General features: G+C 35.2%; 6 protein-coding genes across 12 annotated transcripts; 4 read left to right on the plus strand and 2 right to left on the minus strand.

Moving 5' to 3' along the window:
* LOC123211748 (probable serine/threonine-protein kinase PBL3) lies at window positions 1–4,344 on the plus strand. 3 transcript variants are annotated; one of them, XM_044630610.1, is made up of 6 exons: window positions 1–281; window positions 1,461–1,795; window positions 1,888–2,023; window positions 2,222–2,358; window positions 2,784–2,907; window positions 3,534–4,344. In XM_044630610.1, exons 1-6 carry the CDS (start codon window positions 212–214, stop codon window positions 4,034–4,036), a joined length of 1,305 nt encoding a protein of 434 aa, XP_044486545.1. In that variant the 5' UTR covers window positions 1–211; the 3' UTR covers window positions 4,037–4,344. The 3 variants fall into 3 exon arrangements, with proteins under 3 accessions (XP_044486545.1, XP_044486546.1, XP_044486547.1); XM_044630611.1 differs by having other exon boundaries at window positions 2–281; window positions 1,888–1,996; XM_044630612.1 differs by having other exon boundaries at window positions 2–281; window positions 1,506–1,795.
* A 460-nt stretch (window positions 4,345–4,804) lies between these two features.
* On the plus strand, window positions 4,805–8,157 carry LOC123211749 (vacuolar protein sorting-associated protein 29-like). 3 transcript variants are annotated; one of them, XM_044630615.1, is made up of 4 exons: window positions 4,805–4,976; window positions 5,095–5,265; window positions 6,618–6,755; window positions 7,651–8,157. In XM_044630615.1, exons 2-4 carry the CDS (start codon window positions 5,134–5,136, stop codon window positions 7,951–7,953), a joined length of 573 nt encoding a protein of 190 aa, XP_044486550.1. In that variant the 5' UTR covers window positions 4,805–4,976; window positions 5,095–5,133; the 3' UTR covers window positions 7,954–8,157. The 3 variants fall into 3 exon arrangements, with proteins under 3 accessions (XP_044486550.1, XP_044486551.1, XP_044486548.1); XM_044630616.1 differs by having other exon boundaries at window positions 4,807–4,976; window positions 5,071–5,265; XM_044630613.1 differs by having other exon boundaries at window positions 4,809–4,976; window positions 5,066–5,265.
* Window positions 8,158–9,444: 1,287 nt separating this feature from the next.
* LOC123210732 (cell division control protein 2 homolog A-like) lies at window positions 9,445–13,161 on the minus strand. The gene is made up of 9 exons (XM_044629206.1): window positions 13,154–13,161; window positions 12,878–12,938; window positions 12,701–12,760; window positions 11,672–11,824; window positions 11,525–11,587; window positions 10,978–11,141; window positions 10,104–10,191; window positions 9,924–9,977; window positions 9,445–9,835 (listed from the first exon to the last, which is right to left on the minus strand). Exons 1-9 carry the CDS (start codon window positions 13,159–13,161, stop codon window positions 9,830–9,832), a joined length of 657 nt encoding a protein of 218 aa, XP_044485141.1. The 3' UTR covers window positions 9,445–9,829.
* On the minus strand, window positions 11,008–17,913 carry LOC123211746 (zinc finger BED domain-containing protein RICESLEEPER 2-like). Of its 3 annotated transcripts, none has more exons than XM_044630609.1 (14): window positions 17,562–17,913; window positions 15,578–16,132; window positions 15,080–15,478; window positions 14,328–14,992; window positions 14,033–14,235; window positions 13,547–13,956; window positions 13,289–13,444; window positions 13,154–13,204; window positions 12,878–12,954; window positions 12,701–12,760; window positions 12,530–12,566; window positions 12,334–12,426; window positions 11,653–11,824; window positions 11,008–11,141 (listed from the first exon to the last, which is right to left on the minus strand). In XM_044630609.1, the coding sequence occupies exons 2-7, from the start codon at window positions 16,127–16,129 to the stop codon at window positions 13,394–13,396; spliced, it is 2,280 nt and encodes a 759-aa protein (XP_044486544.1). In that variant the 5' UTR covers window positions 16,130–16,132; window positions 17,562–17,913; the 3' UTR covers window positions 11,008–11,141; window positions 11,653–11,824; window positions 12,334–12,426; window positions 12,530–12,566; window positions 12,701–12,760; window positions 12,878–12,954; window positions 13,154–13,204; window positions 13,289–13,393. The 3 variants fall into 3 exon arrangements, with proteins under 3 accessions (XP_044486544.1, XP_044486542.1, XP_044486543.1); XM_044630607.1 differs by having other exon boundaries at window positions 12,878–12,957; XM_044630608.1 differs by lacking the exon at window positions 12,530–12,566 and having other exon boundaries at window positions 12,878–12,957.
* A 2,547-nt stretch (window positions 17,914–20,460) lies between these two features.
* Window positions 20,461–22,059, plus strand: LOC123210733 (pentatricopeptide repeat-containing protein At1g08070, chloroplastic-like). Its single transcript, XM_044629207.1, has one exon. It carries the CDS (start codon window positions 20,461–20,463, stop codon window positions 22,057–22,059), a length of 1,599 nt encoding a protein of 532 aa, XP_044485142.1.
* A 520-nt stretch (window positions 22,060–22,579) lies between these two features.
* Window positions 22,580–23,657, plus strand: LOC123211751 (RING-H2 finger protein ATL57-like). Its single transcript, XM_044630618.1, has one exon. It carries the CDS (start codon window positions 22,900–22,902, stop codon window positions 23,485–23,487), a length of 588 nt encoding a protein of 195 aa, XP_044486553.1. The 5' UTR covers window positions 22,580–22,899; the 3' UTR covers window positions 23,488–23,657.
* Window positions 23,658–24,067: the final 410 nt, after the last annotated feature.

Genomic DNA, 24,067 nt, shown 5'->3' on the forward strand with positions numbered 1-24,067 from the left:
AAAAAAGGGAAAAAGAAAAAGAATAAGAAAAAGAAAAAGAACTCGTGTATCTCAGTCATCGTTTTCTTCTCTTTAACTTGAGGAAGGGAAGAAGAGGCAAGCATTGAAGTAGAGCTAGATCTCTTTTAAGATTTTGTATACAAGATTGGTGGTATAGTGTGTTTTGTTATGCGGGTTTGGGTGTAGTTTTGTTTTTGAAGAGAGAGTTTTGATGGGCAATTGCTGGACGAGTACTCTTTCGAAGAAAGTGGACGCCACTTTAAGCTCTCGTACAACTTCGGGTAATGTTTCTTTAATTTTTTTCAATATATGTATTTACTGAATGTGCTCTTTTTTTGTTCTTTCTTCATTATGTTTCTTTTTGGTTTAAAAGATGGACTTTTTTTTTCGTTACCGTTTAAAAGATGGACTTTCGTCATGCTTATCTTCAGTTGATTTTTTTCTTTTTCGTTTTCATTTATTGTGAACATTAATAGAGTTTTAAGTGTTTACAAGTGAGGTTTCTGTAGGGGTTTGGGAATTAGATGTGTTCTAGCTTAAGTTCCTTATCCTTTTGATTCTTGTTCTTCTGGGGTTAATAGCATTTTTTTTTTAGTGTATGACTGATCTTAGAAGTGGGAATTATTTTTGGATTGAGTGGGGATTTGAATTATTTTTTTAATACGGACTTGACGCCATGTTTTTAGGTTTAAGAACGAAACTTTTACCAGGTTATTTGAAAATAGTCTTACTTTGAGCTATATAATCTATTTCATTGTAATCTGTTTTGATGCTCTGTATGACTGTATCTGTGAAGCCCAAGGATAGCTTTTTTTGTGTTGAAAAGGTGTGAATTGATGTAAATACTAAACACTTTGAGTTGCCTCGGCCTTAGTTTTTTCTGTTTCACCTTTATGTCTTAAAACCATAATAAGCACTTAAAATTGAAGGCCTTATCATAGTTATATTTGTAAACCTTACGAATGTGTGGAAAATTTTTTCCTTTTGGGAACATTTGGAGCTCTATTTGGTGTGGTCCTTGTATCAAGGGGTTTATAATTGATTATGTGTCAAGGTTTGGAATGAATACACTGGCAAAGAAAACAATTTTTATGATATAAGTTTGTTGCGTTATTGTGATACAATAGTCTATAATAGCAATATTTTTAGTGCTGACGGATGAAGGGAATTGGGCACAAACATCTCAGCATGACAGGTGTTGACAGTGAGGATGCAACAGCATTTACCTTATACTTTCTGTTGGCACATTCTTTTTGTATCCATGTGATGCAGTTTGCTATTTATTGCACTCTTTAACAGTTCTGTATATGTTTTTATCTTGTCTTGATATGATATCTTTTGTTTATAGTGCATGTGTTTGTTGCTTATATTTTCAGGTACTTGATGGTTGCAGAGTACTTTATTTTTAGTTAATATCGGCTATTTATAGATACATATCATAAACTTTTTTATTCTTTCAGATGCCAAAATTACTGATAGAAATAGTCATTCTTCATCTGCTTCAGATCTAAAAACAGATAAAATTGAAAAACGGATATCTGGAAATTTATCTACTCAAAGAACTGAAGGTGACATATTGTCATCCCCAAATTTAAAAGCCTTTACAATGAGTGAGCTTAAGACTGCCGCTCGAAATTTCCGTCCTGACAGCCTCATCGGGGAAGGAGGTTTTGGTTATGTTTACAAGGGATGGATTGATGAACAAACGCTTGAGGCTGTAAAGCCAGGATGTGGGATGGTTGTTGCTGTCAAGAAGCTTAAACCTGAAGGCTTTCAAGGTCACAAAGAGTGGTTGGTAGGTTCTTTTTATTTTAAAATTATCCCTTATCTGTCTCATTTCTTTTCTATGTTTAGCATGGTTCATTTTTCATTGCATATTGTATGCAGGCTGAAGTTGATTATCTTGGCCAACTTTGCCATCCAAATCTTGTAAAACTTATTGGATTCTGCCTGGAACGGGAAAATCGACTTTTGGTCTATGAGTATATGCCGAAAGGTAGCCTTGAAAATCATCTATTTAGAAGTAAGTTAATTTTTTTTTGTCAGCACAATGTTTAAAAGCACGGTTCTTCTATATCCTTGTCATCATTTATGCATGATTTCCTACATTTTGTTGTCACTTCTGCATAATTGCTAAAAAAGTTACCCAGAAGTTATCCTGGTCCTAGGACTGAAAAATGATGTATCTTCTTGATTGAATGTTTGACTGTCCTATTTGCAGGGGGTGCTCGACCTCTTCCTTGGGCACTAAGGATCAAAGTTGCCATTGGTGCTGCTCGAGGGCTTTCATTCTTGCATGAATCTGACCAGCAAGTTATATATCGAGATTTCAAAGCTTCAAATATTCTACTGGATTCTGTATGTTAATCATGCCAAATATTGCTTTAGATTAACTATGTAGCAGTGCTTTTCTTTTTTCGAGTTCAGTGGGTTAAGTCAACAAGAGTTTTAGAACTTGTAAATTCAATTGTAATATTAAAGATCAACAAAAAATAAGGAGCTAAAACTGGTTACAGTGTTATCTTTTCTTGTTGTTTCTTGTCCAAAGTCTGATCCCATCTACTCACATCATCATTCTATATTGTTTATCTCTGGGCTGTCTTTTTTAGGGTTGATGCGCCTCTTTAGGTTTTTTGTCTTGTGGTCTGATCCACATCTATCTTTTCTTTTGAATCATTATTAAAACAATTTCTTTGGTTTCTCACCAAAAACTGTTGACAGTATGTTAAATTCTTGTCATTCTAATGTTTTTCAGCTTTGATTATGCTTCATTATCAATGCAGGAATTTAATGCAAAGCTTTCAGACTTTGGCTTGGCAAAAGCAGGACCCACTGGGGATCGTACTCATGTTTCCACTCAAGTTATGGGAACCCAAGGCTATGCTGCTCCAGAATATGTTGCTACAGGTTTGTTTGTTTGCCTTGTAATGAGGTTTTTACTTGCCACTTTTTAGATTCATAATTGAATGGAATCCTTGGGTTAAATGCTTCTAGAAAATATTCTTTATACTTTATAGTTTTAGTACCCAAGTATCTGAAGATAGTGTTCTTAAATTCTGATGATTTATAGTTGTACATATTTTGTTTGTAGCATTGCAAATTTAGAAAAGGAATTTTTAAATTGGACCTTTCGAAAACAATGAAGTTGAAAAAATAGAGTAACAGACTTAAAGAGATGATAGTCATTCTGCAACCATGAAACCACAGAGATGACCTCAACTGTAGAAATTCTCACATTTTATCTTGTTGGGCTTGTGCTATTGAGTATATGTTCTCAATGTATTCATATTTTCATAAGATGAATTGTGGTCGGTGTATTGTCACTAAAATGTTCACTATCGTGTCCAGCCTAGTTTGCTGTCACTTCTATTATGTCGACAAATTTTCTAGCACACCTATGATAGGTGATAGTTTGATATTAGAATAATAATTTTCAACCATAGAATTCATTTCATTTCCTTGGTATATTAGAGCACTCCTTTGTTTATTGTAATTGCAGCAGAACATTAATGGAAACATCATTTGTTGAGCAGGTCGGCTTACTGCAAAGTGTGATGTCTACAGTTTTGGGGTTGTGTTGTTAGAACTGCTTTCAGGACGGCGTGCAGTTGATAAAACTGAAGTTGGTGCGGAGCAGAATCTAGTGGACTGGGCAAAGCCCTATTTGAGTGATAGGCGAAAATTATTCCGGATTATGGATATCAAGTTGGAGGGTCAATATCCCCAGAAAGGAGCACATATGGTGGCCGTTCTTGCATTACAGTGTACAAGTGAGGCTAAGGTTCGCCCATCAATGGCCGATGTTTTATCGGCTCTAGAACAACTCCCTGCCCCTAGAGAGTCAACTAGCCCCTCCCGATCAGACCGAGAAGCAGTCTCCAGTCCTCACCTGAAGTCTCCATTGAGAAACGTTTCTTATCACATCAAGTCCCCATTAAGAAACAGTTTTGGTTCACCTGTCAACATGTCCCCGCGAGGTTCCCCATTGCCACCTCATATGAAATCCCCTCTTATGAAGTCCCCCCGGGGACGATGAAGAGGAGCTCATTTTCCCATTAAACTAGCAACCTCAATGTAAATCCCTTCTTTTCCTTTGGCACCTAGCTTCTTTTTGGTTAGCCTTCTTAATTTATCTTGTGCTGGCCTGGAATTTTCTCAAGGAAAATTCATAGGAATAGTTTGATCATTAGCTAATCTCACCAACAGTTTTGTCGTTATCATCTTCGGCTCTTGCCATTGTTGTGTTAACCAAAAGTGTGACATGATCAGAGTTCTTGTTAACAGTTTCTTTTTTCTTTTGGTATGAAACAATTGTTTAATAAATGTGAATCATTTTGCTTAGAATTGGATGGGATCCCACGCCACTGTGATGCTACATCAGCAGCATTTTTATTGCTTATTCTGGCATGCAAATTTATGGTATCTTCGCGGGAGTAAGACCGTGTGATTGATTTTTTTTTTAATTTTAATTTAAAATTATTTAAACATATTATGATAAATTATTGATATTTTAAATTATATATTTATATATTATTTTTATATCAATTTATGTGTTTAATTTATTTTAGATGTATATAGTTATATTATTTAACTATATATGAATGGATGGATTTAAGTTTAATTCGGCAAATCAGAATCGAGCTCAATGAGTTTAAAAAAATTAAGCTTAATCTTAGATCAAGCTTAATTGAAAAAAAAAAATTTTAAAGTTTTATTTTTTGATAAGCAATTATTTTTAAGCTTCTGCTCAACTGTAAGTGTACGCCTTTGACTGGAACGGCAAAATATACATTAGGGGAGGGGACTGGCAGTTAGCTTACCTCCCTCAACACGACACCGTTTTAAAGCTGAGAAGAAATCTTTAGAAAAGCTTGACAACTAAGACTTATGCGAAGGGAAGATCAACAACTACACGGAGGACAGTAATTTTTTATGGGCGTCTTCGTCAACTTCTCCAAACTTATCAAATCTGACGGGTAATAACTATTTAAACCTATCATTTTATTATCTCTATGTAATTATTCTTCATGATTCTTCGTTATGACAATTTGTTAATTATTTTTAGGGAAGGTTTTTACTTTGTGGGTGGTGCAGTTAGATTTTGATCAGGATTCGATAACTGAAGTGTTCAAGATGGTGCTCGTATTAGCGTTGGGTGATTTACATGTACCACATAGAGCACCTGATTTGCCTGCAAAGTTCAAGTCCATGCTCGTTCCTGGCAAGATCCAACATATCATTTGTACCGGCAATCTCTGCATCAAAGTATGTACCTTTTTATGTTATAATTCTTCCTGATTTAGTACTCCATCTTTTTCTTGTTCGTTTGGGTGGGAAAATTACTTGAATATATAATCTGGGTTTGCTGTTTTCCCTTCTATATTCTCGAAATCCAAATAGATGATTTTTTTTCTTTAAAATTTTGAGTCTAGTGGCCATTTAGTCCCTTGCAAATTCATGCTTAATTGAATTTCTAATGGTGAGTTTAGGTGTGTTAAGGAAGATTGCTCTATTCCATTTTCCAAAGAGTAATGCATATTTGATGGGTTTAATAATGTTTATATGACTACTTGTGAACAAAAGCCAATTCTGGGACACTTGTTTATATAACTTGAAGTAATATCATAATTAGAGAATTCTGATTTTATGCGTCTAATTAGACTACTCTTAATAGAAATCTATTAAAATCTATATGTATATTTCTTGTTATACTTGTTTAAGTTGTTTCATGTAGCTTTTTAGTTTGCCCACAACTTTAATGCAGTAGTTTAGAGAATGCTTTGATGATCCATTATGTGATGGAGAGGAAAAATGAAGATGGTATTGGCAATCACTCCTCTATTATTTATGTAATCTTACTTGTGCCATTTAAGAAAATAATCTACTTCTGATATTTGATTTTTCTTCTGTTTGTTTTAAGCATTTAGAAGAAATGCACAGGTAAATGAATGACTTATAATTGAACCTTTTTTTCTTTTTGTTTTAATGGGGAAACCTGTGATGTCATTGGTGTAGTAAATGACCTTTATATTTGTTTGGATGATTACATAGCAATCTCCAGATCTGCAATATAGTTAGGACTTTGGATCTATTACAGAAGAATGGCTTCTATTAAAACCTTTTTCAGCAACCATATTCTGATAAATGTATGATGGCAGAAATTTAACCTCTATATGATTTCAATCATGCATCAGATGGCATAGGCTAACTTCCCACACTTGACACCTGATTTTACTTGACTAATGCTGCAATTTTGTTTGCTAGAGATGATTTTATTGGGATTTGTTAGCTTAATAATGTTTTACTTGCTAGGTGATAACATATTATTGTCACAAGTCTGTTCTTAAACCTTAAAAGTATGCTTGTGGTTGCATGCTCCTGTACTGGCTCTTGTTCATTGGCTCATGTGGTTAAAGTTAAAGAGCTGGGGTTCAATAAGTCTTAGATTCAACAATTACCTTTACAATAAAATCTAACCCATATACTGTGCTAGTATTATGGTTTTATTTCTTAAAAAGTTTCCTATGAAGAGTGTGAAACTGTAACTTTTGTTTTGCCTGTCTATATCACTGTGTGAAATGAGTGGCACTAGCTCAGCATTCTAAAATCCTTTTCAGGAAGTTCACGACTACTTGAAGACCATTTGTCCTGACCTGCATATTGTACGAGGTGAATATGATGAAGAGACAAAATATCCTGAGACCAAAACACTCACTATTGGTCAATTCAAGTTGGGCCTATGCCATGGTCATCAGGTATGAAACCAAATTACACTGTCTGTTTGTTAATATCTCAAATCTCTCTGTGTTCCAGTGCAAAAATATCAATATTACTTATATGTTTCCTCTTGCTAATTTTAATGCGTGGGCTTATTTATGAGAATGAAATTTCACCTTTTTTGGCACATTGTTTGGTTGGCTGTAGATATCCTTAATTCAACTATTGCATTTTAGGCCCGATTTTTCTGTTGTGGGCAGACGGAGGGAATGTGTGTTGAACCATACTCTCTACTTGTAAAATCAAAATGTCATTTCCTCGAATATTGTCCTTTCTTCTTTTGTCTTCGTAAATTGCTGTTCAAATTCATATTGCCAAATGGTTAAATTGGATTACCTCATGCCTCCATTTCTAACTTTCTTTGGATTCACTATTTCCAGCTTTTGCTTTATTTTGCAAGATTCACATACAGAGTCAACAGGATAATTTAGTAGATGGTGAATGTTAAGGTATTTAGAACGAGAGAGACCTATTTTTTTTTCCCTTTAATCATTAACTTTCTCCAGGAGATTTACATTAACTCTGGCAATTTCTGCTTCTCAGCTTACGTAACTATTGACATATGGTTACAATTCACAAATAAAGTTTTGTACCTAATAGACATTGTTTCAATATGGTCTTGTCTGTAACAAAGAGAAATGATAGCACCAAGTTATTCGTGCTCTTTCCTAGTCATTTAAAAAAGAAAATAGTAATAATAGAAAGAAAACATATCTGTTGGTTGCTGAAAACGTGGTGTTGTGCTTGCATCTTCTACCGCCAAAGGTCGATGGTTTGTTCATTATGTAAATAATCTTTTCTCTAGTCTATAGCTTTTAGATTTTGGTGAGATTAACTGTATAGTAATCAGTTTCAATGCTGGGCATTTTTAAGGTTATTCCATGGGGGGACCTGGACTCACTAGCCATGCTTCAGAGACAACTGGATGTGGATATACTAGTGACTGGTCACACTCATCAGTTCACTGCTTACAAACATGAGGGAGGTGTTGTCATAAATCCGGGGTCTGCTACAGGGGCTCACAGCAGTATCACCTATGATGTTAACCCTAGCTTTGTCCTCATGGACATTGATGGGCTACGTGTTGTGGTCTATGTTTATGAACTCATTGATGGCGAGGTTAAAGTTGACAAGATCGATTTTAAGAAGACCAACACCGTGCACACTGCTCATTAAAGAACAAGCTTAGATTTTGTTTTCATTGACCTTTGCTTTGGTTTCACCAATACTCGGTCAGATTTGCTCTGCATGCAATTCCATTATTTGTGTGTGTGGAAAGTAGAAGCTTTTTGGTTATTATGATAAGCAAAAGAACAATTTTTAGATGACTTTCTGTGGGGCTTTCTCAGATTTACATAAATTAGATGTACTGTTGATATACATGATATTTGTGCATTTCTTTGAGCAAGTCATGGAAAGCTTCAGACTTTATTTTCTTCACTGCCCTGCTTTTTCAGGGTCCAAGCCCTAGAAACCCAAAAAAAAAAAAAAAGGGTTGCAACCTTCCTAAGCTTTCCTTCATGATTCTTGAATATATGAAGTTTTAGATGGAATTCAAAAACTTGTACTTGAAAGCACGAGCGGATGATCTTATTGCTAGGGATGGATTCGAGCCGAGCCGAGCCCGAACACAGGTAAACTCGGTTTCAGCTCGGTTACTGTTCACTCGAGCCGAGCCGTGGCTCGAGCTCGCCGAGCTTTACGAAAATGCAGCTCGTATTCGAGCTCGCGAGCCGTTCGTGAGTCTGTTGAACGAGCCAGTATCGAGCCGCTAATCGATCTAAGATCGCTAATGCATAACGAGCCGAGCCATCGAGCTTATAACGAGCTGACGAGCCGAGCTACATAATGAGCTGACGAGCCGAGCTACATAACGAGCTGACGAGCCGAGCTTAATAACGAGCTGACGAGCTGAGCTTACAAAGCATCAATATGAAACTCAAAGATTCAAAGGGTAAGTAAGGACCACATAATATTTACACTTTCATGTCAGCCCGGAACTTAATAGATTCAATGTAATATCCAAATTAATAAAATATTGTCAATACAAAATAATTCCAAGATTAAATATAATCAACTCCTACTTACAACATGTGACATAATTTCAGTCATGAATTTATACTGAGGATAAAACTAGGTTCTTTGACGATAACATAGATGCAAGCACATGTTCTCACCCACCTAAAGATAATACCAACAAAGAAACCAAAATATAGTTCAAAAAATGATTATAAGATTCATTCGTTTCCTTATCTGAAGTTAAATCCTCACCATACTTTCCATGTGGCATTAGTGATAATCATTTGATAACCAAATTATATGACAATTTCTTTAAACCTATATTATTTATGAATCTAAGATCATTATAAAATCTTTCTAAACTGGTTGTAAACAATGAATGAGTCTGAAAATCTAAATAAAATGAAATTTTTTTTTGCTCTTGTAGTTTGACTTTTTTCTTTCTGATTGGATTCGTATTTCAAGTAGTAAGTTATTTGTTAAGTAATAAAATTTAGAAATGGATTGTCCAATTATTATCTAACAAAAACCCCATAAAATTTAAGTTAAAAACGCCATATCTTAAAATCATTCACAAAATGAATCCCACATTTCCAAGTGATAGTAATAAGAAATGTTGAACAAATGTCAATCCACTATTCAAACTCATTAAGCGAAGAGAGACAATTATTTAATTCAAGTTACCAAATTTGTCTAAACATAATTCGCAACACTCAGGTGTCTAGAAGAAAGAAGATAATATTCTTAACAGACACTTTATACCTCCAACAGTAGCAAAAATGGTAGCAACAGCAGAAAGCAGTAGCAAAAATGGTAGCAACAGCAGAAAGCAGCAGGTAAACATTTAATAAAAAAAGAAAATGTCCATGACATGTTTCTCAACATTAAGATCAATATTATTTTGCAGTAGATCATTAAGATTTGCACTGTTGTTGAGCATTTGTGATCACCAGCAGCCAGGCAGAGTACAGCTACACACTGGGCTATAGAGTAAAGAGCCTGTTTTGCAACCCCACCAGACTGTAGAGATGGTTTAGCACTTGAAAGAAGAGATTCCAACAAAACATCAAAACTTGTATTTGCAGAATAGACTAAGGCTGCAAAAAATATCTTAAATCCAAACTTACAGAAAGAAGATCAACACCAGCTGGCTCAAGGTTTTGAACTACACTTGCCAAATCCTGTATGATGCATCAAGTAAATTTAACAATATTATTACACACTTATCTTTTTCTCCAAAAGAAACAATATATTCAGAGAAATTGATGATAAAAGACACAACCATGACATAAAAAATTTCTCATTACCTTGGCAGTCCACTTAGGAAAGGCAGATTTAAAATCAGGTAACGAAGTCACTCCAGGCCATATATCCTCTTTTGGGGTTCCCAAGACCCTTCAAGATAAAATTGTAAGTTAGGCACCAAAATAATTACATCAATAGCAAACTTAAAGATACAACTCAAGATGATTTGGTATAAAGAACATGCTGTGTAAAGAAATACCCATCAATGGCTAATTTCAGGATCTACAAGAAAGAAATTTAAGGAAATCCTCACTTGAAACTGTAAGACATGGTAAAGACCATGAATTTTTTTTTAATTTGCCTCGTAAATAACAAACTTCTACTTTGTGTTTCCTGTGCTAAATATAGAGAGCCCTTAATCTCGTACTTTTAGATCCTTCTTAAAATATTTTCAAAGGATATACAAAGCCATTGACAAAAAAAGATACTCAACATTTGATAGATCTAACCTTCAATGTCTAACTCAGGGCAAAGACATTAAACATTTTAAGCATAAAAAACATTTTTGCATTTCAACAATTATAGTTCATCATTGATCACAAATGATCATTCACATTAATGATGGATCAGATGAATGTCAGCTTCTGTCTAGAATGAACAATTACAGAAGAGTCAATCTTCACCTATCTAAATATACACATTTAGAGGGTGCTCCAAAATTTTTCTGTGAAAACATGAACCAGCAGATAAACCAGTTTTTTTTTTTTTAAATTTTATGGTCCTTTGAAAACAAACAAACAATAGAATTTGGTCTTACAAAAATACACATATATTGACACACAGCATTTATTTTCCATTTGCTGCAAAGGATGCAACTAAAATATTTTTTTCTTAGACAAACAGAAGGAACCCAAATTATGCTGGGAAATTGTAAACCTGAAGATCTTGAATAATTCATCAATCTCAGAATCTCCAGGAAATAACGGCCGTTGGTTCACCATCTCAGCAAATATACATCCCACCGACCACACATCAACTGGAGTAGAGTAATGACGAGATCCTAGCAGTATTTCAGGTGCTCTGTACCACAGTGTCACAACCTAGAGATAACCGATAATGATTATGAAACTAGCACATGCTACATGGTGAACAAAAAATGTTTAATCATTAAACTTGCCAATGTATGAAACACTGGGAAATTAAAGATATGGCACATATCAGTAAATATTGCTCATTCCACCTTCCCCTTCCCAACCCAAGAAAACAACAGGTTCTAACTCAAAGCATTTTGACCTCTCTAGCTCTCACAAGGCATACCTTTCTTCCCTTGTTTTATAGCCTCCAAATATTTCCTAGTTCCTCTCTCTCTCTCTCACCTCTCAGATGATACAATAAGAAATGAATAATATTGGCCATACCAACAACTCACTACCTCTCATCTAATAAAAATAACAAGTTTTGCTCATTAGAAAAAAAAAAAAACAAATCTCCGCTCAGACCTGTAGAAATACAAGACAGCTAGAGTGTCCTTAATGTACTGCTGTGCCTTCATTTTACAACAGCAAAAAGACATAATTACCAATAAAAAATAGAGTTAGTGCTGATAGATACCTCGTGTAAATGTCCTAACAGGTATACCAAATGCTCTGGCCAGCCCAAAATCTGCAAGCTTTAATGCATTTGTACGGCGATCTATCAGCAAATTTTGTGGTTTCAAATCCCGATGAAGAACCCTATGAGAATGGCAGTAGGCAATGCCACGGAGAATCTGGTATAGGAATGTCTGCAGTGATGAAAATTATTAATTTGTATTGTGGTAACCATTTTAATTGTACTAAGCAAGGTAAACGAAGATCCATCAATGTGAGAAAAACAGTAGACAAGGGATCACTAACCATAGTAACACATTTAGAATAATAATTGGGAGAAAATAATATAGGTCACTATACGTCTAATCCTACAGCATTGTATTTTTTTTCTTGATAAACTTGAACATTATGAATAAAGAAGATACATTTGACAAGAACAGGCGAATTCATGGCCTCCTCTGGACATAGGGGACAAATTTTGTAGATAATAAGTACAACTTCCATTTATAAGACTCTAACAGATCAAAATCAGTATTAACTAATCAAATTCCTTAAAGCAATAGGATATTCAAATTAGATAGTTTAAATTTCCAACCTATTGATGAAATGCTTCAAGCAGCAAATAATGAAACACTGGAGAGCAGAAGATTTATTCTTGACTTCTTTTTCTTTTTTAAGCCAGATAGCAGAAAGTATTACTCACTTTTATTAAACGTGGATCCTTCGCGAAATCTGGGCTTGAATCCATGTGCTTCTTCAAATCCAAGTCTTATAAATGTGTACAACATCCTGTAACCTGTGACAGAAGAATCACCATTTAAAAGTCAAGTTTGTTTCAATGGAAGTAACAATGACCTTTAACAACTGGACACAATCAAACAGATGAGCAGAATACACACCTAACAATGTTTCCATGCTGCATTTCTCAATTTTCCCCTTTTTTCCAGCATCATGGGTTAAAACACTATAGTTATGTGGATTTTTAAGCACAACGTGCTATTAACGAAAATTATGCGAACAAACTCTGTTTAGACACACACAGTAGAACTTCAATACAAAACATAAAATACCTCATTCTCAGCCCATACATATCCTGAAAACTGGCCAATATTTTTCTTTAGGGCATGTGCCTGCAAAATAAGACACAGTGACATGTTACAAAGCATTTGTTCCTATTCATGCACCATATGTACAAACTTGATGATGTCAAACAAATATGGTGCAGAAAGAGTGTAAAATTCAGTTACCTTTGTTTTCTTCCCAAAAAGTACTGAGTGAAGAATCTTTAGATTGTCATCTGCTTTTCTCCTGGACAACTTGAAAGCTACTGAAACAGTATCATAATATCAGGAAAAAAGGCCAATCTGTTGTAATCAAACAGTTTAATGAAGTTGATAATAACATCCAACAAACATCTGCAAGACAAAAGAATCTGAAAACAATGCCCTAAACTGCAGAAAAACAATGTCAGATAAAATCCAGGAGTAACCAAATATCAGTACAAATTATTTCTTCCAGATCACCTTGACATTTTCTTCCCTTTCTTTAAATCTATCAATCAGTTTAGGGCACACCTGCACAATTTGAGAATAACACTGTTAAAAGTTGTCCTCCAATAGGGCTGGATTTGAGCCGAGGTGTGGATTTTAGGGGTTTACCATTAAAAACTGCTTGAACAAATGAGCACCCCTTCTGATGAGACAAGTCACAGCCACTGATCCAGTAATTTTCTCCCTGATAATTTTGCTGATGAGGCAACCCAGTCAAAATTTATCTGGCAATATAATCTCAGCAATCTCGTTTTCAACTTCAATCTTCAAGAAAGTAAAAATTAATAAAAGCTATTAATCATACCACCAACAGTTAAATGAAAAATCAATTTAAAGATCGTACAGTTGTGATAAGTTATTGACTACCTCATCTTGTTTCTTCATATTATAACGTGTTCTCATCCAATCAGCACCACACATGAGCATGTTAACTGTTTCTGGAGATAGATTTGACCTGTACGGGTCAATCACTCTACTACCCGCACTAAATGCGCTCTCCGAAGCCACTGTTGTAATAGGGATTGCTAAGATATCGACTGCCATTTGTGAAAGCACTTTATACTTATATTGATTTTCTCTCCACCAGTGAAGCACATTAAAGTCCGCTGAGTTAACATCATCAGATATCTCAACACAATGTTCGTCCAAATACATTTCCAACTCAGACTTCTTAGTTTCTCCTGAGTATGTTTTCTCCTTATGATCCTTCAAACGCATCCAACTATATGCAGGACTATAATGTCTAGTCTCTGAATATCGAGAGCTTGATGATTTACCTACAAATTAAATGTTAGAACTTATGATATGTTATAAAGTTTCATTTAATGACAATGAATCAATGATCTAATGTACCTGATATACTTGATGGTGCTTGTTGGGTCTTTGGCTGACGTTGTGGATGTGCAAATGCGGTTGATGAATTTCCTGATGACGACATGTCAACGTATTCTTCGTATAATTTTTCTAACGCCCTTTTGACATTTTCTATCTCCACAGGGGCATTTTCTTCACCATATAAAGTGGGAAATGCCAAAGTAATCATGAAAAACTTTATCCTGAAATCATCACAAGCAAACTAATTAGTTAGAAACATGTTCTTTATATACATATATATTATAATAAACCCAATCAATTGTAAATTAATTACCTGGGATCCATGATGCTAGCAATCGCCATAAGGAAATTCACTTCACCCCAATATTTGTCAAATTTTTCTGACATTGCTCGCACCATCATTGATATAGAATAATCTTCATCAAATTCTCGCTCTCTCAAGACCTCTTTTATCCTAAACACTTCTTGAAAATATCTATTTGCAGTTGTATACTGTGACCCAGAAATTAATTTTGTTATATCATCAAATATTTCCAAAAAGTCACAGACGACCTCCAGTCTCTCCCACTCTTCCCTTGTCGGGCAATATGTATAACTCGACTCAACAAACATAAACCGAAGAAAGACCTCTCTAAACTGCAGTGCTGTCATTAGCATTTGGTATGTGCTATTCCATCGTGTAGCACAATCCAAAACTAGCTTCCTCTCTTTAATTCCACACTGCATAGCAATTTTGGCAAAAGTTTTTTGCCTTGCCTCACTAGCTTTTACAAACTTCACACTTTCCCGAATATTGTCTATGATGGGTTTAATCACGGCCACCCCATCCTGAACCAACAAATTTATAATATGGGCAGTGCACCTAACATGGAAAAGTTTTCCATCACACAACAATGATCTCTGCATTTGAAAATCTTCTTTCAATCTTTTAACACAATTATCATTTGCAGAAGCATTGTCTACTGTGACAGTTTCCACCTACAAACAAAATTAATGAATATTAATGAAATGATATACGATAAAATTATATGTGTTTTGATAAACAATTAGCAAATTTGATTTTACCTTATGTTCAATCCCCCAACCCTTTAGACAATCAAAAATTGCTGTTGCAATGTCTACCCCTCTTCTAGGTGGAGGTAGGTGCACAAAATTTATAATTTGTTTATTTAACGACCACGACTGGTCCACCCAATGGGCTGTGAGTACCATGTACTCAATATTTTGGTGATCTGACTTCCAAAGATCAGTAGTAATACTGATCCTTCTAGTCTCCTGAAAAGTTTTCTTCAATCTCTCACGTTCTGCTTGATAAACCCTAATGCAATCAGCTTTTACTTGTTTTCTTCCAACTTTTTCATAAAAAGGTTGCAGAACGTGACAAAAATTAATGAAGTCGGGGTGCTCGACAAAATTAAACGGCAACTCAGATATCATAACCATGTGGGCTAAGGCCTCTCGAACCTGAAACACCAACACCATAATCATTGCATTAGTTAATACAATTAATTTCATAACAATTTTATAGTAATAATATATGTTAATAATTGAACTCAAACTGACCTTAGGATGCTCATAATTAGTCTTTGTTTTCACCACAGTTGGAGTAGACACCCCTAAGGTTGAACGCTCAAAACCCAAAATAGTTTGTCCCCCCACCACTAAGTCTTTTCCCAATGCTTTCTTCCTTTCAATACATTGACCCATATGTCGTGTCAAATGGGAAGTAGCCTTGGTCTTTTGCAATTTCAGCTTTTTCTGGCAATATTTGCAAACCGCAAATGTAGCATCACCAACAGTAACAAACAAATCTTCTGGATAACACTCCCAAACAGCTGATGTTTTCCTCCTCTTTGTAGATGGAATAACAGGAGGTGCAGGTGGTGCTTCCGTTTGGCTTTCAGGACGTTCAGTTTCTTCAACTTCTTCACTTGAAGCTGAGACATCAAAATCTCCTATTGCAGCCAAATCAATATCCACATCATCAATAGGTGCTTCAATTTGCACAAATTTTCTTTTAACAGATGCACATATAGAAGGAGCCATCGTGCTTGCAGTAGATGCTTGCGATGAAGCTCGACTTGCTCCAGATGGTTCTACCCTTCTTGACGTCATATTCTACATCACAATCACATGCCAACGATTAGATACAATTTAAATAAAAATTTAAAAACACAACCCAGCAAGATACATGAACATAATTCCAGTAACAATACAAGCTAAAAGAAATAATCATAATTCCAGTTTAAGCAGTGAACACTTTAATTCTTCCTCGGATACAAAACATAACATAGAGAACAAAGATATATTATTAGTTTAAATGAGACAAAGGATTAGAACAGTTCAGTATTAAATCAGGTCTCACACAAATTAAATTGATCAATCTTATAGTTTCACGGATCAGTATCACTACACAGTATTGAGACAGGAGGTTAACCAAATTAAGAGAGATAGAGCATGCAAGTAGCCTTTTTTTGTTTGAAGCAGTATCCAGAATCATACTTCATCAAATATCAAATTAGTCAAATTTTGATGAAGTATGATTCTGGATACTACTACTCTATACATTAATTTTAGAGGATACTTCAAGAACTGCAACATTATTTTCAAATTTCTGAAATTTTCACAAAATTTCAATCTGTGAATTCCTATCCTCTAATTATACTAGCTACCAAGCTATGTTTCATTCCTGTGTGTGACAAAACATCTCACCAAATCAATAGATTCTAGACATGACTCAAAACTGATTAATGTAATTACTTCCTTATAAAAATTGAGGTCACTTTTGTCCATTTAAGTATCCCACTTGCTACCTGATTTGAACCTTTGCTAGGCACTACTAAAACAAGTGAACAGGCCCACTAAAGCAGGTTTTGCATGAATAGTTCAGGCAGTCTGATTATCATCATAAAATTTTATGTGATGTGTAGCAACAATTTGTTAAAAGTGTGTGTTAGTAATTGTAAAAAATAGCAAAGCTGATGTCTGTAAATGCTAGTGATTCGCACTTTCTCCAACCTCCCACATCGTTCTCTCCAATCACTCTTAAATCTTCTAAACCCCTTTTCCCTGAACTTATTTGCTAGATTTGGCCGTCACTAATTATTGAAACACTTTTTCAGATCTTAAATTTCTTGGAATCTATATTCAACCTTTTCAAAGTAAGAAATAAATCATTGCTTTTCCATCTAAGGTTTTAGATTGCAAATCATCACAATATTGTAATCTGGATAACATATATGAAAACACCAAAGTACTAAACTTGGGATGTTATCAACTTACCACTTTCAAGGGTACATGTATGACTATCATAACATTTTCTCACTGCAAACAAGAATGGAAATAAAATTGACCAAAAAAACAAGAGAAAAAAAAAAGCCTCCTACCAGTATCGATACTTTATTTTCCATGCAAAAGTTTCAACAATAAAATTTTATATTAAAAATTAAAAATCCCCAATTCAGAAACCCTAATTCCAAAGTTAGGGTTCAATCGATTTAAGGCAAAAATTAAAAAATTGAAAGTGAAAAAATGGAAAAACACAAACCAGAAATATATTTCTGTCGTCCACGTCGCCGCCGTCGTCAAACTTCTCGCCGTAGAACTCCCGATCAGTGGAATCTTCTATCGCCGTAGAAGACTTGAACAAAAACGCTTGAGAAACCCTTGTCGTTGTCGACGGAACCAGAGAGCAACTGCAGGCCGAAACTTCAGATGGCGGAGGTCTGGAACTGGAACTGGAACCGGAAGTGTACTCTTTTTACACGATTTGGAAAAACAAACACTTTTTACGCTGTGTGGAAAAATAAAGTCTGGTCTGGAACATTTTTGCGCGATTGGGAATTTAGGAAGGAAATGAACTTATTTAACCAAAAACGGCAGCGTTTTTGGTTAAATGAAAATCAGCTCGCGAGCCGATTATGCGAGCTGAACGGCTCGCTATCCATAATGAGCCAACGGCTCGATATCCTTTTACGAGCCAAAGGCTCGCGAGCCACAACGAGCTACGGCTCGCGAGCCACAACGAGCTGTTCGCTTACAGCTCGTGTTCGGGCTCGAGATCGTTTACTCCAAAACTTGTAGCTCGAGCTCGGGCTCGAGCTCGTTGATACCTGGCTCGTTTCGGGCTCGTTCGAGCCGAACTCGATTTCGAGCTCGAGCCAGCTCGACTCGAATCCAACCCTACTTATTGCAAGGGATTTGTTCTTTATTATCCATCCTCTTCCTCCAAACATGAAACTTTTCAATTTCAGAACAGTGAAAGTACAAGTGGATGATCTTATTGCATTTGAGGTTATTATAATTCAGACAGTAGTATCACCGATGATGTTAACCCTAGCTTTGTCCTCATGGGCATTGATGGTTTACGCGTTGTGGTCTATGTTTATGAACTCATCGATGGCGAGGTTAAAGTTGACAAGATCGATTTTAAGAACACCACAGCTCACTCTGCTCATTAAACAAAAAGCCTAGATTTTGTTTTCATTGACCTTTGCTTTGGTTTTGCAAATACTCATCAAATTTGTTATGCGTATGACATTTTTTAGGCGACTCTTTTCCTGACAAACTATGAAAGAGATGTTAGATTTGTTTATACATTTTACATCGCTTAGAGATGAAAAAATTAATTTGATTAAATAATTTGTAAACTTTTTCAAATTGTCAATACGTATTTTAGGTTATAAAACTCAAAAATAAAATTACAATGGATTATGTACCTAGAGTGAACAATATTTTGATAATGTTATAATGCATGCAATTCCATTGTTGCTGTATGACTGGATTGTGGAAGCTTTTTGCTTATTATGATAAGCAAAGGAACAAATTTTAGATGACTATAAGGCTTTCTCAGATTTAGGCGAACTGTTGATATGCAAGATAACGTAGATATCTTGAGCAAGCCATGAAAAACTTCAAACTTATATTTTCTCCACTACTTTTTCGAGGTCCAATCCCTAGAACCAAAGGACTTTTTCCCACAGAAAGTATACTGTTTTTTAAGCTTTATCTTTTAACTTTAAAAATCTTAAATACTCACTTATGGACAGTTAAATATGTTAGTTTTAAAAATAAAATTATTATTTCATATGTAATATTAAAAATAAACTAAAATTTAATCTATTTTTTCTCCTCTAAATCCTAAAAACTAAAAGTTTTTCTTTTAGGTCATATTTTAAAAAATGACATTTTCCTCTTAGAGTTTAGTTTTCAATCTCCGACGTTAAATCCAACTCCATTGCTGATGGTAAAGAGTTCCTGACGCATAATTATGCTTCGAAGATCTCTCTCCCCTCCTCTAGAACTCTGAACAACGAAGATTTCATCTAGGAAGACAAAGCTCTTCATCTTCCAAGATCAGATCTTTGTCAACTAGAATTTCAGAAGAGGGGAGAGAAATCATTGGAGTATAATGATATGTTGGGAACTTTTCGTAGTAGACGATGACGTTGAAGATTGAAAGCTAAATCTTATAAGGGGAAATGTCATTTTTTAAAACTTGACGTGTGAAAAAACTTTTACGGGGTGTTTGGTTTGAGTAATGTTTTATTACCAAAATAAAAAGATTACCTTGAAGATAGATTACTTAGAAGATTACTAGGTATAAATGATTACTATGTTTGATAAAATTTGATAGGTATAAATAATTATTGTGTTTGGTTAAAGGTAATAAAATATTATTAATAAATTATTTTACTTAAATGCCCTTGAATATAATTATTTTTAAATATTTTTTATATAATTTATCATATTAATTAAAAATAGATTTATTTTTGTCTCAAAAAAATAATAAATAATAATATAATTATAATAAAATCAAGATTATCTTGGTAATTTTTAAATACCTAAGGTAAAGGTGGTAATCAGATTATCATCTATATTATCTGTCACGTCAGTATTGGTAATAGAAGATTACTGTAATCTTTTATTACTAACAAACCAAATAAAAGAATAAAAGATAGATTACCAAGGTAATCTTAAAAACCAGGAACCAAACGCCCCCTTAGTTTTTAGGGTTTAAGAGATGAAAATGAGATTAAATTTTAAGGGATTAAAGTTTTATTAACTTTAACCGTCTATGGATGGATAAATAAGATTTTCAAAGTTAAATGATGAAAATTGGGAATGCAGCATATTTTAGGGAGAAATAAATCCTGTGGCCAAAAATAAAATTGCATACGATTTAACCCAAAACCAATCAAACTTGTACTTTAAGGCACAATCAGGTGATCATATTGCAAAGGATTTTGCTCTTGATCATGCATCATCATTCTCCAAACGCTAAACTTTTCAAGTCCAGAACAATAAAATCTATTCATCATCAAGTCAATCCAAAGCCAACCCAATTGCCACAAAATATTTTCCCAACTCAACGCCTTTTCTCTGATGTTGCTTCCCTCTTGCAAGAATGCAAAGACAAACGCCAACTCAATCAAGTCCATGCCCATATGATAACCACAGGCCTTATTCAGTACCCGCCCTCAGCAAGCAAACTTGTTGCATCATTTGCCTTGAGTAACTTCTCAGGCACAACTTCTACTGCTCGTTCAATTGCCGAGCGGGTCAGGGGTCGAAATTCTTACACTTGGAACACTATCATCAGAGGTTTTTTGGAGGAAAATAAACCTGAAGATGCGTTTTCGGTTTACTCTTATGTGAGAAAAAAAGCCTTGCCTGTTGATAGTTACACCCTCATGTTTGTTACCAAAGCGTGTGGGTTAATTACATTGAGTCTTGGAGAGCAGGTGCACGCTCAAATTTGCAAAATGGGATTTGTGTTTGAGATTATAATTCAAACTGCTTTGCTTGGATTGTATGCTTTGTTTGGTGTGCTTAGTGATATGCAACAAATGTTCGATGAAATGCCGCACAGAGACATAGTTACTTGGAATGCACTTATCGCTGCTTATGCGCAACATGGCTCTCATTTTAAGGTGCTTGAATTATTACGTGCCATGATGAACGATAGTTTGGGGCCAAATGAAAAGACCGTTGTGAGCATTCTTTCTGCTTTCTCGTCTTTGAAAGGTTTAAGGGAGGGTAAAGTTGTTCATTGTTATGTGGTCAAGAGCATTGTTAATTTAGATGTTTTCGTGTACAATGCTTTAATTGGCATGTATTCAAAATGTGGGAATTTGCCATGTGCTCTGCGGATTTTTCAACTGATGCCAGTAAGGAATGTGGTTTCTTGGACCTTGATGATCAATGGTTGTTGTGATAACAATTTTCCCAACGAGGGACTAGATTTGTTCAAAGAAATGGAGTGTGAAAATGTGAAACCAGATGCAATCACCATGATAAGTGTCGTTTCAATGTGTTCAAAATTGGGGAGTTTCGAGCTTGGAGAGTGGATTGACCAGTATGTTGAGAAGAGTGGATTAGCAAACGAGAGTGTTTCTTTAGCAAATGCACTTATTGACATGCATGCCAAATGTGGTAATATCAAGAAAGCTTGTCAAGTTTTTGATGGGATTGTGGAGAAAACTCTAGTTTCTTGGAATAGTATTATACATGGACTAGCAGTTCACGGGCAAGGAATTTCAGCTCTGGTTCGGTTCTCCCAAATGCTAAGGGAAGGGTTTGAACCAGATGACATTGTCTTCTTGAGCATCTTATCTGCGTGCAGCCATGCAGGATTGGTTGATGAGGGACAAAAATGCTTCCATTCAATGATAAAAGATTATCATTTAGAACCATGGCTGGAGCACTATGCTTGCATGGTGGATCTTTTATGCAGAGCTGGCTTGATTAACGAGGCTTTTGAATTCATAGTTAATATGCCAGTTAACCCAAATACAATTATGCTGCGAATTTTGCTGAAGGCATGTCAAAATCATGGGGATATCGTTATTGCTAATCAAGTTATGAACTATCTGTATGAACTGGGTCCAAAGAGTAAAGAGGACTACTTAGTTTTATCGAATTTCTATGCCACCGTCTCCAAATGGGATGTTGTTGATGAAGTTAGGAAAGAGATGAAGGTCAAGGGATTAGCCATCCGAGATCCTGGTTGTAGTTCTATTGAGCTAAAGGAGGAAATTGGCTGATTTCAATATTAAATTTTTGGTCATTTAGTCTGCATACAACATGTCAAACCTCTACAAAGATTATTGCCTAGTATTCCCTGGTGAATCATTGCCAAATCTGGTTTCGATGAAATGTAAACATCCTGGAAAAATAATTCGAGTTGGAACAAAGTCGATTAATATATAATGAAACATTCAATTCAAGCATAGAAACTATGCTTTCTACCATATCCATCCTTGTAAAGTTATCCTTAATAAAAAATCAATAAAATTATAGGTATTTAGTTTGAGTATATAAATATATTATTATATGATTTAATAATTTTAAATTAATAATAAAATAATATTTAATTACATAAAAATATTGAGTTTGAGTATACAATCGATAAAGTGTACTCAAGATACAAGACTCCAAGTTGGGATTTTTGTTGGTAGACCAGCAGAAGTTCCTTGGGAATCTGTGCAGGCTTGAGATGGTAGGGATTCGGCCATGGTCTGGACTCGGACCCTCTCCCTTGACCCAGCGGGGCCCGGGAATTGGGCCCAGTTCTACAAAAGAAAACAGAAATTATAACTTGAAGAGAAAGTGTCCCGTTCTAATAAGTACAAAGATTAAAGACAACAATTTCCTGTTCCTCTAAGCCCATTCATAAATTTTGAAACTTCAACTGCCATAACAACTCTTTTATTAGCTTCAAAGTCACTTTCTTCCTAACCCCCTCTGGATTCATATCACTAATCCTACTCCAATTATAACAAATCTTCCTTCTTTTCTCTATATATAACATACATACATTCTTAACCTGCCCCAACAACACTATTACTATCTTTCTTCCTTTCTCATATCTTCAAGATTTCATCATGTCCACCATTGTTTTTCACTTTAACGTTTATGAGCCCCAAGATTTCTTACCTGGGGATGATAGTTTCTCGGATGAAACCTCCTTCTTAATCGATTTTCTTTATGCCATTGACAACTTAACCACATACGGAAACCTGATGCTGCCACAGGAACATTTACTGCATAACAGATCAACATGGTCTGCTATATCTTCTAAGCTCTCAGAGATGAATGTGCCCTTCTACGCTCACGCGGATATGATATTCAAGATTATCGACTTTGCACGTTCAATTGTCCACCAAGACTCGAGTGTCATTCCTCTGGTTGTGAGCATCGAGGCAGAAGTTAGTGAAGAAGCTGCCATGTCTGAGGCTGTTACAAGATACATCAACGATCAAGTTGTTCAGCAGGTGCCGGCTGCATTGAAAAGAACTATAATTGAAGGGCATTCGAAGCAGTGTGTGATCTGTCTGGAGGAGATGGCCATTCTATCAGAAGCTGCATGCATGCCTTGCTCTCATGTGTATCATCAAGACTGTATTGTGACTTGGTTAGAGAGGAGTAATGTTTGCCCGTTATGCCGGTTTCAAATGACTTCGACTACATAGACTAGTTTTTCAAGTTTCTCCTTCAGTTTATTTGTACTTTGTTGATCAAGAGTAGCATTTGATAAAACAAAAGCTAACATTATTTTGCATGGTTTTGAATCTTTCTTGGGCAATTGATTACATGGAATAGAAGTTTGATAAATAATCTTCAGAGAAGTAAAAACTTAGCATTCTAGTGCTTACAGTCAATCTACTAATGATTTGTAGCCAAACTAGTTGTTGAACAAGTATACGTGTGTGTGAGTTTGGTGTCTATTTTTATGAGTTATAACAAAAGCAGAATACATTCTTTGCTTGCTTACATAGTGGAAGGTCCAGTTACTGATTAATCCACCTAAAAACTTATCAAGAGAATGGTGGCCTTTGGGACCCATAGCCCATAGATCATTCTTTTGGAAACCACCAAGCTCTTCTCCAAATTTCAGCACTCCTGCTTTTACAAAAGCTTCATTAGTTTTGCATATTTTCAAACCATGGAACTTGTTTGGATAATCAGTAGATTATTGAAGATAGTCGTAGATTATTGCTTGAAGAGCTCGATTGACTGAGCTTGGAACATATAATGAATTTCAATTATCTT

Source organism: Mangifera indica, chromosome 3 (assembly GCF_011075055.1).
Source record: "Mangifera indica cultivar Alphonso chromosome 3, CATAS_Mindica_2.1, whole genome shotgun sequence".
NCBI classification, from domain to species: Eukaryota; Viridiplantae; Streptophyta; class Magnoliopsida; order Sapindales; family Anacardiaceae; genus Mangifera; species Mangifera indica.

Excerpts from the sequence above, each read along its gene's own strand:
- LOC123211751 (XM_044630618.1), top strand. The coding sequence starts at position 22,900 with ATGTCCACCATTGTTTTTCACTTTAACGTTTATGAGCCCCAAGATTTC.
- LOC123211748 (XM_044630610.1), top strand. The coding sequence starts at position 212 with ATGGGCAATTGCTGGACGAGTACTCTTTCGAAGAAAGTGGACGCCACT. Across the intron at positions 2,359-2,783 it reads CAAATATTCTACTGGATTCT|GAATTTAATGCAAAGCTTTC; the intron begins GTATGTTAATCA and ends TTATCAATGCAG. Across the intron at positions 2,908-3,533 it reads TCCAGAATATGTTGCTACAG|GTCGGCTTACTGCAAAGTGT; the intron begins GTTTGTTTGTTT and ends TTTGTTGAGCAG.
- LOC123210732 (XM_044629206.1), bottom strand. Across the intron at positions 11,588-11,671 it reads CCAGAGCATTTGGTATACCT|GCACAGCAGTACATTAAGGA; the intron begins GTTAGGACATTT and ends TGTAAAATGAAG. Across the intron at positions 10,192-10,977 it reads GAATTATTCAAGATCTTCAG|GGTCTTGGGAACCCCAAAAG; the intron begins GTTTACAATTTC and ends TTTATCTTGAAG.
- LOC123210733 (XM_044629207.1), top strand. The coding sequence starts at position 20,461 with ATGATAACCACAGGCCTTATTCAGTACCCGCCCTCAGCAAGCAAACTT.
- LOC123211749 (XM_044630615.1), top strand. The coding sequence starts at position 5,134 with ATGGTGCTCGTATTAGCGTTGGGTGATTTACATGTACCACATAGAGCA. Across the intron at positions 5,266-6,617 it reads CCGGCAATCTCTGCATCAAA|GAAGTTCACGACTACTTGAA; the intron begins GTATGTACCTTT and ends AATCCTTTTCAG. Across the intron at positions 6,756-7,650 it reads GCCTATGCCATGGTCATCAG|GTTATTCCATGGGGGGACCT; the intron begins GTATGAAACCAA and ends GGCATTTTTAAG.
- LOC123211746 (XM_044630609.1), bottom strand. The coding sequence starts at position 16,129 with ATGACGTCAAGAAGGGTAGAACCATCTGGAGCAAGTCGAGCTTCATCG. Across the intron at positions 14,236-14,327 it reads GCTAGCATCATGGATCCCAG|GATAAAGTTTTTCATGATTA; the intron begins GTAATTAATTTA and ends TGATGATTTCAG. Across the intron at positions 13,957-14,032 it reads AGCACCATCAAGTATATCAG|GTAAATCATCAAGCTCTCGA; the intron begins GTACATTAGATC and ends TTTAATTTGTAG.